Source organism: Triturus cristatus, chromosome 10 (genome assembly GCF_964204655.1).
Source record: "Triturus cristatus chromosome 10, aTriCri1.1, whole genome shotgun sequence".
NCBI lineage: Eukaryota > Metazoa > Chordata > Amphibia > Caudata > Salamandridae > Triturus > Triturus cristatus.
Genome location: NC_140593.1, coordinates 493,975,707 through 493,990,445, shown reverse-complemented (window position 1 = coordinate 493,990,445; position 14,739 = coordinate 493,975,707). Strand labels below are relative to the sequence as shown.

General features: G+C 46.1%; 1 protein-coding gene across 5 annotated transcripts in view; it reads left to right on the top strand.

Annotated features, from left to right (window-relative positions):
- The window catches only part of ZMYND11 (zinc finger MYND-type containing 11), a 785,443-nt gene that overhangs the window by 710,654 nt on the left and 60,050 nt on the right, over positions 1-14,739 (top strand). For all 5 annotated transcript variants that reach the window (XM_085631939.1, XM_085631940.1, XM_085631942.1 and 2 more), the window contains one exon: positions 13,984-14,169. In XM_085631939.1, the coding sequence (XP_085488065.1) occupies positions 13,984-14,169 (186 nt within the window). The remainder of the gene's footprint in view (positions 1-13,983; positions 14,170-14,739) is intronic.

Below are 14,739 nucleotides of genomic sequence, written 5' to 3'. Positions count from 1 at the left end.
TAAATTACCCAAAATCACATCTCCAACCCGCACACGTACGACAGTACCTGGGCGCGACCATAAACACTCTGGCATCCACAGCTCAGCCAAATTTCGTGAGGATCAACAGCATGCAACTGCTGATCTCAAAGTTCAAACCTCAACACTCCCTTCCAGCGCGAGTGTTCATGCAGTTGATAGGCATGATGGCCTCCTGCATCTTCATAGTCCCGCACGCAAGACTACATATGCGCCCGCTTCAGGAGTGCTTGGCACGTCAATGGAATCAGGCTCACGGGCAATTAAAAGACCTAGTGTTGGTGAGCGGTCGGGCATACAACTCTCTGCATTGGTGGAATCCGCAAAACCTTTGCAAGGGCCGACCGTTCCAGGAGCCTGTTCCACAAATAATACTGACAGCGGACGCCTCTCTCCAGGGTTGGGGAGCTCATGTACTCACTTACACAGTGCAGGGACTATGGACAACGCAACAAAAGAAGATGCACATCAACGTTCTGGAACTGATGGCAATCTTCCTAGCCATGAAGGCATTCAAAGTACCCTTGTGCAACAAAGTCGTGTTGATCCGGACGGACAACATGACTGCCATGTACTACATACAGAAGCAGGGAGGAACACACTCTCCACAGTTGTCTCTTCTGGCTCAGAGCATGTGGAAGTGGGCCATTCAGAGGAACATATTCCTCATGGCGGAACACCTCCCCGGCAAGGACAACCAGATGGCGGATCTGCTCAGCAGACACAGCCACCAGATGCACGAGTGGGAGCTACACCCATCAGTACTCCAACCGTACTTCCGACAATGGGGTCATCCAGAGATAGACCTATGCGCCACAAACGAAAACGCAAAATGCCAAAGCTTTGCCGCCAGGTTCCCACATCCTCAGTCACAGGGCAATGCGATATGGATGAACTGGTCCGGCAGATTTGCGTACGCTTTTCCCCCAGCGCCATTGATACCGCTAGTGGCACGCAAACTGCGACAACACTCTCTGACACTCATCCTAGTTGCTCCCACATGGGCGCGTCAACCATGGTACACCACCTTTCTAGAACTTTCCGTGGTGCCGCATCAAAGGCTGCGGATCAAACCCGCACTTTTAACGCAGAACCATGGCGAAATTCAGCACCCAGATCCGCGCCAGCTGAACCTGGCAATCTGGCTCCTGAAGTCTTAGAGTTTGGCTACCTGAACCTGCCACCTGACTGTATGAATATCATCAAGGAGGCCAGAAGACCCACTACCAGAGCTTGCTATGCGGCTAAATGGAAGAGGTTTGTCATTTGTTGTAACAACAATGACGTTAACCCGCTAGACGCATCCATTCAAAACATTATCTGTTACCTCTTACACCTATACCGATGCAATCTGGCATACACCTCAATACGTATCCATTTAACCGCAATAGCAGCTTATCTCCAAAACAGGCAGCACCTCTCTTTATTCAGAGTGCCTGCCATCAAAGCCTTCTTGGAGGGACTCAAACGACTAATTCCCCCAAGACACCCACCAGCACCGGTGTGGAACCTCAATTTGGTCCTCACCAGACTGATGGGTCCACCCTTCGAACCTCTCCATTCATGTGAGATTCAATTCCTCACCTGGAAAGTAGCTTTCCTAGTAGCAATTACTTCATTAAGAAGAGTTAGTGAACTCCAGGCACTAACCATTCAAGAGCCATTCATTTAGGTTCACGCAAACAGGGTCGTACTACGTACCAACCCCAAATTCATGCCTAAAGTAATATCGCAGTTCCACATGAATCAAACTATCGAACTGCCTGTTTTCTTTCAAAATCCACAGAATGTCGCTGAAAGAATGCTCCATACACTAGATGTAAAGAGGGCCCTCATGTACTATATAGACTGAACTAAGGACTTTAGGAAGACAAAACAACTGTTCGAGGCATATGAGCTGCAGATTGTACACTTAGCATAGGTCGCCATCTGGTGTTGGGCCCGGATGTTTGCAGTTTGTTTTTCTTCTTGGACCGTGCTTGGAAGTCACGAGTTTGGTGACTCCTCCTTCGGTCCGTACTGCGCATGGGCTTCGGCTCCATCCTCAGATTGTTTTTTTCCGCCATCGGGCTCGGATGTGATACTTCGTGCTCCGGCTTCGAACTTCTACGGTTCCAGCCTCGACGGAAAATCCTCGATTCTTCGAGTTCCTTCATCATCTTCATCTCTCGAAGCGGCACTTTTTCCATCCCGTACATCGACACCGGCCTTCGGGCCCTCCGCGACTCCGGTCCCGGCCGATGGAAAGGACTCCGTTTAAAAAGTGCCCAGAATGTGGGTCTAAATTTCCCCACACCGACCTCCATCAGGTGTGTAACCTTTGCCTCTCTCCGGAACACGAGGCTCGAGACTGCCCCGCCTGCAAGTCTTTTCGATCGAAGAAAACGATCCGAGATCGAAGGGCTCGACGCACCATGGCGCACTCATCCTCGACAGTTCCACCGGACATCTTCGGAGACGACGCCGAAGCTTCGGGGCAGACACACACCGAACTGGGAGAAGACATCGTCAGCGCTTCCGAGGCCGACGACTCCGACCTGGAGGACGTAACACCAGGACAGCGGGCCGTGAGTACAATGCCCCCTCCCAGCCCCGCACCAAAAACCAAAGAGACTCCGGTTACTCCCTCGCCTGCCGGCCTGGGCAAAACCAAAACCAAAGCCTCGATCACCCCACCTTCGGGCCCGGTGTCGAAGCACTCAAAGTCTCACGGCAGCTCGGGATCGAGCCAGCCGACGCCCGGTGCCGATAAACACCACTCGGCACCGAAGCCTGCAAAATCCAGCTCGACTCCGAAACCACCGGTGCCGAAGCCTGGACACTCGGCGCCGACCAAACACAAACAGAAATCGGTCGGCACCGACGCTCCGGCGCCGAAACAGCATTCGACGCCGAAACACACGGAGACCTCCAAAAAGCAAGGCGTACACAGAACATCGAAACCTCCGGTTCCGAAATCGCCGGTGCCGACAGACGACTCGGCGCCATTGGCTCTGTTTACACCAGACCCTTTACAAAAGACTTTGTCCAGAGATCCAAAGACTGGCCTTTTGACTGTGATTACTAAGAAGCGTCGCCTTGAGGCTCCGGCTCCTCCTCCTCCACCCAAAAAGAGGGACTCAGCTACTTCTCCCCTTAGAGTACCCTCCCCACTGCCACCCCCCCTCCCACCACCACCCCCTCCACCTTTACCTCACTACGATCCGGCCCCATCCCCAGATCCGGATGACGGGGACCCGGACAATGACCCAGGGGACGCCCCAATGGATCCCACTCCACCAGGGACCCCAGATCCATGGGAGGATTATAATAACCCTGATGTACCCAATGTACCTCAAGACGACCTATACCCATCAAGGCCGTCTCCTCCAGAGGACTCTTTAGGGTTTCACCATTTAGTGCAGAGAGCAGCACACTACCATGGGGTGGACATGCACACGGAACCAGTGGAAGAAGACTTCCTACTGGATACATTTGATTTACAAGATCGTTCCACTGCTATTTTACCCATGCTTAAGGGTGTCACCAAGCACGCTACAGAGGTATTCAAAGACCCTGTCAGAGCCAGAGTACTAAACCCTAGAATAGAGAAGAAGTACAAGGCGGCACCCACAGACCCTGCATACATCAAGGGCCCTGCTCCTCTAGATTCCCTAGTTGTCTCCACAGCTAGAAAGCGGGCTAACTCCCAATCCTCAGGAGATGCCCCACCACCAGACAAGGAATCTAAACTTCTGGACGCGTCTGGTAAACGCACCGCCTACCAGGCTGCAAACATGTGGCGCATTGCAAATACACAAGCACTGCTTGCGCGATATGATAGAGCACACTATGATGAATTAGAGGCTCTTATGCAGCACCTTCCAGAGAAATACAAACGCCAAGCTCATGACCTGATACAGGAGGGCAAACTAATCACAAACACCTCCATTAAGTGTGCCCTCGATGCAGCAGACACTGCTTCTAGAGCCATAAACACCAGTGTCCTGCTTCGCCGCCATGCCTGGCTCAGGATATCAGGGTTCAAGCCTGAGGTCCAGACATCAATACTTAATCACACCTTTGACCAGCAAACACTCTTTGGCCCAAAGGTAGACGAAGCGCTCGAAAAAATGAAGAAAGATACAGACACAGCGAAGTCTATGGGAGCGCTCCAGACCCAAGCCTCTAAGCGTTCCTTTCGACGCTCGTCCTTTCGTGCCACAGGTAGAGGCTCCTCCACCGATAATGCCTCTACCTCCTACAAATCCCCTCCTCAAAATACCTTTTCAAAGGGCAACCAAAGAGGTGGCTACAGAGGCAACAACAATAAGGGCAGGGGCAAAACCAACAATACCCGTTCTGCCACCCCACCCGCACAATGACTCCCCTTCGCTCCCCCCAGACCATTCCACTCCGGTCGGGGGCAGACTACAAGATTTTATCCACGTATGGGAGTCCATAACATCGGACAAATGGGTGACCCAAATCATTCGGTCAGGGTACTGCCTCGAGCTAACATCTACCCCACCCAATATCCCACCAAGGCACCGTCCAATGTCCCAAGAGCATTCCACACTGCTCAAACAAGAGGTACTCTCGCTCCTCCAGAAACACGCCATAGAGCAGGTACCCGACAATCAACGAAATCTAGGGGTCTACTCCCTATATTTCTTAATCCCAAAGAAAGACGAGACCCTCAGACCCATTCTGGATCTCCGGCCTCTAAATGCCTACATACATTCAGACCACTTTCACATGGTCACCTTACAACAAGTCCTCCCACTCCTCTGCCAGGGAGACTTTCTCACAACACTGGATCTGAAAGACGCGTACTTTCACATTCCAATACACCCCTCTCACAGAAAATACCTCAGGTTCGTGGTGGACGGGCAACATTACCAATTCAAGGTTCTCCCCTTCGGGGTCACCACTGCACCACGGGTGTTTACCAAATGCCTAGCAGTAGTAGCAGCACACCTCAGACGTCAACATGTTCACGTCTTCCCTTACTTAGACGACTGGCTCATAAAAGCCGCGTCCTACCACCAATGCGTGCAACATACAAACAGCACCATCCAACTGCTTCATCAGCTAGGCTTCACGGTGAACTACCAAAAGTCCCACCTCATACCATCTCACACAAAGCAATATCTCGGGGCCACCATAGACACCTCAAAGGGTATTGCCTATCCAAACTCAGCCAGAATCACAAGCATTCTAGCCTTACGCAAAATATTCCTTCCTCAACACTCTCTACCAGCAAGAGTGTTTATGAAGCTCATAGGGATGATGGCGTCTTGCATCTTCATAGTGCCCCATGCAAGACTCCACATGCGTCCACTTCAGGAGTGCCTAGCACAACAGTGGAACCAGGCCCAGGGTCAGCTGACGGATCTGGTGTTGGTGGACGGCCGCACACATCACTCTCTGCAGTGGTGGAACACCACAAACCTTTCCAAGGGACGGCCGTTCCTGGACCCGGTTCCCCAAGTGACTCTAACAGCGGACGCATCGCTCTCCGGCTGGGGAGCGCACCTCTTACACCTCACAATGCAAGGTCTATGGACGCCACAGCAAAAAACGCTCCACATCAACCATCTGGAGCTTTTGGCGATCTTTCTAGCCCTAAAATCTTTCCAAAAGCAGATTTCAGGCAAAGCAGTCCTCATTCGCACAGACAACATGACTGCGATGTATTATATACAGAAACAGGGGGGGACACACTCTCCCCAGCTCTCCCGCTTAGCCCAGAGCATATGGAGATGGGCAATTCCCCAAAACATTTTTCTCCTGGCACAACATGTTCCAGGCGTACAAAACACCATAGCAGATCTGCTCAGCAGACAGACTCAACAACTACACGAATGGGAACTGCATCCACAAGTTCTTCACCCATTCTTCCAACAGTGGGGGCATCCTCAAATAGACCTCTTCGCCACCCACGAAAACAAAAAATGCCCAAGCTTCGCCGCCAGATACCCACACCCATTGTCCAAGGGCAATGCGATATGGATGAACTGGTCAGGCAGATTTGCATACGCCTTTCCACCTCTCCCACTAATTCCATTAGTGGTCAGGAAACTACAACAGCACTCCCTCACACTCATTCTGGTAGCTCCGACGTGGGCCAGACAGCCGTGGTACACCACGCTACTACAACTATCAGTGGTACCACATCAAAAACTGCACCTTTCCCCATGCCTCCTAACCCAGAACCATGGAGAAATCAGGCACCCGGACCCAGCTCAGCTCAACCTGGCGATCTGGCTCCTGAAATCTTAGAATTCGGGTACCTTAACCTTCCCCCTGATTGCATGAACATCATCATGGAAGCCAGACGTCCTACCACTAGAGCATGCTATGCCGCAAAGTGGAAAAGATTTGTAATGTACTGCCGTAACAATACAATCAACCCTCTAGATGCATCCATACAACACATCATATGCTATCTGCTCCATCTTCACAGGTGTAACCTGGCGTATTCATCCATACGCCTACACCTAGCAGCGATCGCTGCCTATCTACAAAACAGACAGCATTTGTCACTCTTCAGAGTGCCCGCTATTAAAGCCTTCATGGAAGGCCTTAAACGAGTAATTCCTCCCAGGGCACCACCCTCCCCTGTATGGAATCTAAATTTGGTCCTTACACGACTAATGGGTCCGCCCTTCGAACCAATGCACAAATGTGAGCTACAATTTCTCACCTGGAAAACAGCTTTCCTTGTAGCTATCACTTCCCTTAGAAGGGTTGGTGAAATACAAGCGTTCACCATACAGGAACCTTACATACAAATGCATCACAGCAAGGTCATACTTCGAACTAATCCGAAGTTCCTGCCCAAAGTCATTACCCCCTTCCACCTCAATCAATCAGTGGAATTACCTGTCTTCTTTTCGCAACCCCAATCTGTTGCGGAAAGGGCCTTACACACACTAGATGTGAAAAGAGCGTTGCTATATTACATACAAAGAACGCAACCCTTCAGGAAGACCAAACAGTTGTTCGTTTCCTTTTCTCCACCACATAAAGGCAACCCCATCTCAAAATCAGGGATAGCTAGGTGGATTGTAAAATGCATACAAATTTGCTATCAGAAGGCAAAGAGAACATTATCTGTTCCCCCTAAAGCCCACTCTACAAGAAAGTTAGGGGCTTCTATGGCTTTTCTAGGGAATATACCCTTAGATGACATATGCAAGGCAGCCACATGGTCTACACCGCACACATTCACAAAACACTACTGTGTAGATGTGCATTCCCAGCAGCAAGCTAGGGTGGGCCAGGCTGTACTAAAAACACTCTTTCAAACAGCTGCAACGGATACCGGTGGTCGCCGCTAAGGTTGGGTACTGCTATATAATCTATGCTAAGTGTACAATCTGCAGCTCATATGCCTCGAACGGAATATGCTACTTACCAGTATGCATCTGTTCTTGGCATGTAGAGCTGCAGAGTTGTACACGCCCACCCGCCTCCCCGGCTACCTGTATCCGTTCCAGTCCATCTTATTTAGATACAACACACATGGGTTTCTCACTGTTATTACTACGCTCCATCATTTCCCTGTTGGCGAAAAACAATCTGAGGATGGAGCCGAAGCCCATGCGCAGTACGGACCGAAGGAGGAGTCACCAAACTCGTGACTTCCAAGCACGGTCCAAGAAGAAAAACAAACTGCAAACATCCGGGCCCAACACCAGATGGCGACCTATGCTAAGTGTACAACTCTGCAGCTCTACATGCCAAGAACAGATGCATACTGGTAAGTAGCATATTCCTTTCATTTCCAAAGCAGGTATAGCCAGATGGATCGTTAAATGTATTCAGATTTGCTACCTAAAAGCTAAACGCACATTAACGATTCCCCCAAGAGCCCACTCAACACGGAAGTTAGGGGCCTCCATGGCTTTCCTGGGAAACATTCCTTTACAGGAAATATGTAGAGCAGCCACATGGTCCACTATCCATATATTTACCAAACACTACTGTGTAGATGTACACTCAAAACAGCAGGCAGCTGTGGGACAGGCTGTTCTCAAAACTCTTTTTCAGACTGCTGCAGCTGGCACGGGTAGCCGCCGCTAATAGGAGGTACTGCTATGTATTCTATGCACAGATATGAATTCAGCAGCCCACATGCCTCGAACTGAATATGCTACTTACCAGTATGCATCTGTTCTTGGCATGTAGGGCTGCTGACATTCATATCGCCCACCCTCCTCCCCGGCGCCTGTAGCAGCTGCAGCACTCAGAATTACTGTATAGCATGGTCATCACTTACTGTATCTACTCCATCACTGCCACAATGGCGAAAAACAATCTAAGGATGGAGAGGATGCCCATGCGCACTGGGGTCCAGGGGAGGAGTCACCTATCTTGTGATACTTCGAAGACTCTTCCAGGACAACAACGTGCAAACATCCGGACCCAACACTAGGCGGCGATCTATGCACAGATATGAATGTCAGCAGCCCTACATGCCAAGAACAGATGCATACTGTAAGTAGCATATTCAAAATTCCGCCAGTTCTATGTGATGTTTAAGCATGGATCTGCCGTTGATCAGCGCACACCTAATTCTCGAGGCCAAGGCACCGTCCAGATGATGATCAATGGGAGTTGTTTCCCTAAGAAGTCGCCGGTCTTCCTACAACATTAAGTCAATGATTTTGGTTTTGCAAGCAGGACAGAATACTTGTATCCTGTCCGGAGCCATCAACTCAAGAGCAGACAGTTTATATTCTTACCCGACTCTCTAAATGATAAGTGTATCTCTCAAATAGGACCAATTAATAGTGGCCTGGCGAGTCCAGTCGTGGAAGGCTGCAGACGGGCTTGCCTTAGGTGCAACCCCCTTTGCAAAGCGCAGGCTCCCCTGACGCAGTGCAAATACTGGTAACTCAATGTCAATACCAAATTAAAAGTGGGGAAATGTAAAACCTAAACACAGCATAAAACGGGCTGTCTCTCTTAAGATGGTGCCCAACTTCCACAGAGCCAGGTAACCCTGAAAAGTGCACAAAGGTGCTTACAAGGAAAGTAAAAACTAAGGTTGGGTCACCAACCTGTCATGGTTGTTGATCTTTGCTGAGAGTTCTGAGGTGTTGATTTGTTGTTTTTTCTCTGGTCCAGCATTTTGACTTGTAAGGTCGACCTCTTGACAGTTTTTCTGAATTGATGTTAAAGGCAATCAAGCTGTGATCAGAACAGTCGATAGGGACAAGAGAGTCCATGGTGATCAGCTCTTCCTTGCCTTTGAGAAGGTCTAGGGTGGCACCCTTGCTGTGGGTTGGTAACATTCTTGTACAGAAATTCTTGAAGATGAGCAGCTTTGATATTACTTGTTTTATTCCAGCATTGGCTGAAGTCCCCTAGGAAGATGGTGTTGGTGGTCAGGGCGATTGCTGGTTGATGAGATGAATTGTGTGTTCAGTAAAACTTTCTTTTTCAGCTAGGGTGGTGTTATATTAAGTGGGTTTTGGTTATCTTCCTGTTTAGTATTGGGAGTTCCACTCCTAGATATTCAAAAGTTGGGTATTCATAATTATTGACTAATTTGAGATATAGTGTTTTGGTGAGTGATCACAACACCACCTCCTGGTTTACCTGCCCTGCCCTTTGATGGAGTAGTTAGCAGGGACCAACAGGTCGGTTGTTGGGCAGAATAGTATGTTTAGCAAAGTTTCTATGAGAAACATAATGTTAGTATCCGGATGTAGAATATAGCCCTCTATCTCTGTGCACTGTTTAGCCGGGGCCTCGAGAAATCTACTCACCCTCTCGCTATGGCGAATCAGATTTTTTCAGGGCGAGCTATTTTCAGGGCTAATTGGCCCATTCTGGCGAGCTCACAAAGAACAGGTGTTCTGTTCTATCAGAAAGTGAAGGAGCAGTATAGATGCCTTTAATACTTGTTTATATCTCGTCACATTTGTTCTGCGTTCAAAGAAGGTGGTGAAATGTCAGATTATGTCTTACAGTTTGCTGCTTATTTTATCCTTGAGGTTAGTGTTTACTTTTCTCTCTGACTGCAAAGTTAGAGGTTTTTGGAAAGTGAACTGTGCTGTACAACGATCATGAAATAAAAGGCTGTAGAATGTCAGGTTTTTTTCTAATACACATTTAAACAGCTTCTAAATGAACTGTGCAATATTTCAAAATATATTTCAGTAGTTAGGAAAGCTCGTTTTGTGTGATGGAAACAAATATTTTAACAGGATCAAAACAAATCAGAACGCTCAACTTGGTGATGCTAAATATTATTGCTGAACCCCAATTTCCACACATTATTGTTTATACTATACATAGTTTTATCAGTAAAACTGCATGTTAGTGGGAAAAATTGTGGCCATTTCAATGGAAAATGTGCTGTGTGTAGATGACAGTGTACTACCACATCATGCTGTAGTAATATATGTATTACAAGTGAGTTTTTTTTTTTAGAACTTGAACTGAGAGACATTCCTGTCCCTGTCCTGATAACCGTGCTATTAGTGAACTATGAGGCAAGTCAGGGGATGGGTGTATCCTATATGTAGACTAGATTCCTGTGATCCATGGAGCAAAAGGTTAGTCTACTAAATCAAAGAAAAGAGTTGTTTGTACAGGAGAAATGCTGAACTTCCATATTTGAAGGCGCTCTCATGTGTGATAGTGAAGAAAAAGGCAACTCTGTAAAATAAAATATTTGCCTACGATCACACAATTTGAGACCATTTTACAAGTGAAGCATATTACAGTTAGGTCGAGTAGATTATTCTGGTCACCAGAACTGCAGGTCTGGTAAAATTTTTATGGTTTTTCGAGGCATGGTTTAGCTTCAAATCTTCAGCTGTGTACTGCACATTTTATGTTGGATTTTGATGACATAATGTGGATGGAGACACAGGTATGTTGAGGTTGGGTTTGTTCACGAGCTATCTTCGTACGCATTTATTAGTTCTCATAATCACTGGTAATGTTTGTATGAGTTCTGGAGGGAGATTGAAGTGTTGTCATTTAGATTATGTAGGAAGACTTCAGTGAAGAAGGGATCCTATTAATTGAGAAGGGAGTCTATCTCAACTTAATATGAGGTGATTGATGGACCTTTTGGGCCTGGTGCTACAGTCATGTTAGGGTGTCAGGCCGTCTGGTTGTTTAGCAGTGTTGTCCGTTCTGTTGGGTTCAAATGGTGTTTAGAGTGGATAACCTGAGTGTTGAGAAGCTTGTATGTGTGACACCAGGTGGCTGGCTATCGATTTAATATCCTTTTTCCTGTGGTCTAGTTTGTTTTCTACAGTAAGTAGAAGGGGTAGCAGTTGTAGTTGGCAGGGAGGGTTGTAGTGAGAAGCGATCTGTGGGGTCCCAATTATACAGGTGATGGCGGGTCAGCATAGCAGGTGAGATGACTTCTTCAAATATGCCTATTGTAGGACCATTGATTCTGTTCAAATTAGGGAGGACGTAAGTAGGAGGGCTGTCCCATCAGACAGTCCTGGTTCATGTTGTGTAACAGTGGGTAGGGAATGAGGGGTGGTGAAGGGTGTAGATTACTGTGGCGGGTTCAGATGTAAGTTTGGGAGGTATTCTGGGAAAAGTGGTCTAGAGGTCAGAGCGTATGGTAACATATGGCACTGGGGAAATATTGAAGTATGTATGTTTCATTTCATTGTGGTAAGTGAGGGAGAGTTCGGGGGAGATGAGACTAGACTATGGTAATGTTTTCTGTTTGAGGTACATAGTGGCAATGTAGTCTGGTGCTCATGATGTTGCTACTTGGGGTGAAGGGTGTATGATAAGAGTAGTTTGAGATGGGGTGATAAGAGAGATTTGTTAGTGTGAGGACTCGGGAGTGGAAGGTGAGATTTGGGGTGAGAAAATAGGGGGTTGTCTGGTATTAGGATTGGGGTGTGCATATGTTGCTGAGGGCAAGGGGAGTTTGGGAGTGTAGGGCGAGGTATCTGAGATGGTGGGGTACATGGCCGATTCACAATTACATTTTGACTCTGATTGGTCATTAGGTGGTGCAGTAGTTTAGCTAAGTGTAGTTCAAAGATTCTAAGGCTCTGCCCAGCAACTTGTATTAGGATAATGCCATTTTTGTATAGAGTTTGTGATCTCTATTTTGAAATTGGATGTGGATAAGATCTTGAGTTATAGCCCATATGGGATTTTAGTTGAGTTGGACACATGGAGGTAATTATTGATAAATTAGTTCCATCTACCTTTGCAACGTGTGTGGAAGGTGAGATCCATTTTATGGCCTCCTTTTTTGCGCAAAATTTGATGTCTGTGACTAATGTTTCAGGGAAGTTTTTTTAAAGTCTGTGTTTGTAGTTCTTTTATGCATTTTATTGATAGTTTGGGTGGGTACATGATCTTGTAGGAGTAAGAACCAACTTTTTGAAGCTTGCGATTCAGAGCCTCTTCCATTGATGCACTAGTGTTTTTGAAGGGGATTGTTAGAAAGGATAGAGTTAGTAATGATTCATCGAGGATGGCGTCTATAGCAGATCTGAGTAGCCAAACTGTTTGATACTTTAGCAGTTATAATTTGGATGGTTTGGTTATGCGCGGTGCGCGGTCATGATACATATGGAGATATCTTCAGTAATTAACCCTTTGGTGCCCGTGAATCACAAGCTCTTGGAATACTGGCTTGGGTGTCCTAGATGAGCCGGGTCCATTTGTGGTGAGTTTCTCAATTGTCTTAATTTTTTGTTGCCCATAATGTTTTTAAACCGATTCTCCATTATTATTTTTGTTTATCCTATTGTCATGAATCAAACTCATTTTATAAAAGGATGCATCGGAGAAATGGTATTTACAGTTGCATAATTGATTAGCAACACTTTTTTTCAAATTACTTTTTTGTGCATGTTTTATCTTTAAAGCAAGCCATCACTAATCGTGCTTTCATCCTTCTTCGTGTATTTGCATATAACCTGGGAACATTATAAGTAGCCTCAAATTGTTGAATTTTGTGAATTGTGTACACGTTTTGCTTCTGGAATCAGTAATGCAAACTGCGTTCACAGCTCACTATGAATGGTAAAGGCCTTTGTGTTAAGGAATCATATATACAGACCTGGCGAATTTATAGGTGTGGATTAAAATCTTGCCTTATCAGCAAACAATGCTCTCTCGCTTATCCGTTATGTAAACTGGCAGCCCAAATGTTTTGTGCTGCAGGGTGTTGGGCCTACTTATCCAGTCGACCAAATAAACATAAAAACCTGTTAACCTTACACCCCAAACAATATGTTATGCACATTGGGAGACAGGAATTCCATATCCCTGGTTCAAGTGCTATTGGATAATCCCTGGAAGTGGGGTCCATTCGTTTTTTATGGTTTCTAGTAATAATCCAATGATCGAGAACTAAGATTACAAGTAAGCTGTTTTATTTTTTATGAACTACCACTTTGAAGGGGGGGGGGGGGGGGGCTTACTACAATTATGAAAGAGAAGTATGCGATCCACCTCGACATAACATTTATAAATGTTTACCTACAGACCTCCAATAGTTACAAGTTCTGCAAGCAATTGTGTTTTCAACATAGAATGCTTAGTAGCCTGACTTGGTGTTATTATTAACGTGTTACTTGACTGCATCCACTTCGCATTATTGTTTTTTCAAGGCATGTATAAACTTGCTATTTTTGTATATCCTTGAGTCAGAATGTGGAAGTGATGAGAATATTGATAATGCAACAATTATTGTGATGCATATATTCTTTAGCAAATGTTTCGGTACTGATCCCAGCAAATGTCAGAATGTGATGATATACAACCTGCAATGAGTGATTAATCTACATGTTTCTACAACGATTGCCAAACAAGAAAAATGTTGTACTACAAACATTTTGTAGCCAATTAGAGCTATTGCAATTCCACTATTTTGCGTTTCACGTAGCAACAAGCTGACACTTTTCTCACCAAATCTTTTGAGGTCTTATTTATAAAAAAAAAAAAGTTATTTTTTTATTGTTTTTTCAGCTGCGAGTTGAAATGGAGGAGGAAAAAAGACAGGCTGTGACGAAAGCTGTGACCAATGTACAAGCAGAGACAGACAGAAAGTGCAAGCAGGTGAAGGACAAGTGTAAAGAAGAGTTTGTAGAAGAAATTAAGAAAGTAGCAGCTCAACACAAACAGATGATATCCCAGACCAAGAAGAAACAATGGGTATGCGCACTGCAAATGTCATAATATATTTGACGTTGTAAATTTCAAATGATACTCATTTATCTTTAATGTGATTGTTACCTGACAAAGGAAGATGGGCATTTCAGAATCATGGTTCATTACTTTGTTTGTTAGTAAGATGCTTCTAAAGGTTACATCTTCCTGCAGATTCCTCTTTTGTCAAAATATCCTCATGAAAATAAATATTGATGCCAGAACAAATCCAGCAGCTGAGCTATGAAGGCAGCCTCACAATAACAGCACACCTGGCTCATTCCTGTGGTGTCAGTTCTGTGTTAGGCCACATAAGCAATAGGTTCAGCGACTCAAGCTCCCTCTTAAGTCGCTTCTTTTTCTCCTTACTTGAGAGTTTTAAGATTTTTATTTTGAAGAGGTCTATGGCCCCAAGGTTTAATCCCTGCCAAGATTGCCATTAAGTGTGCATTATCTAATAGAGACTTCTAGCTGCAGATTCCTTACTTTAGAATTTCCCAGGTGTCAGGTTGGCTCCGGAAACTTTTGATCGAGCAGTACCCCTTTGCCCGCGCTGTTAAGTGACACCATTTGGCT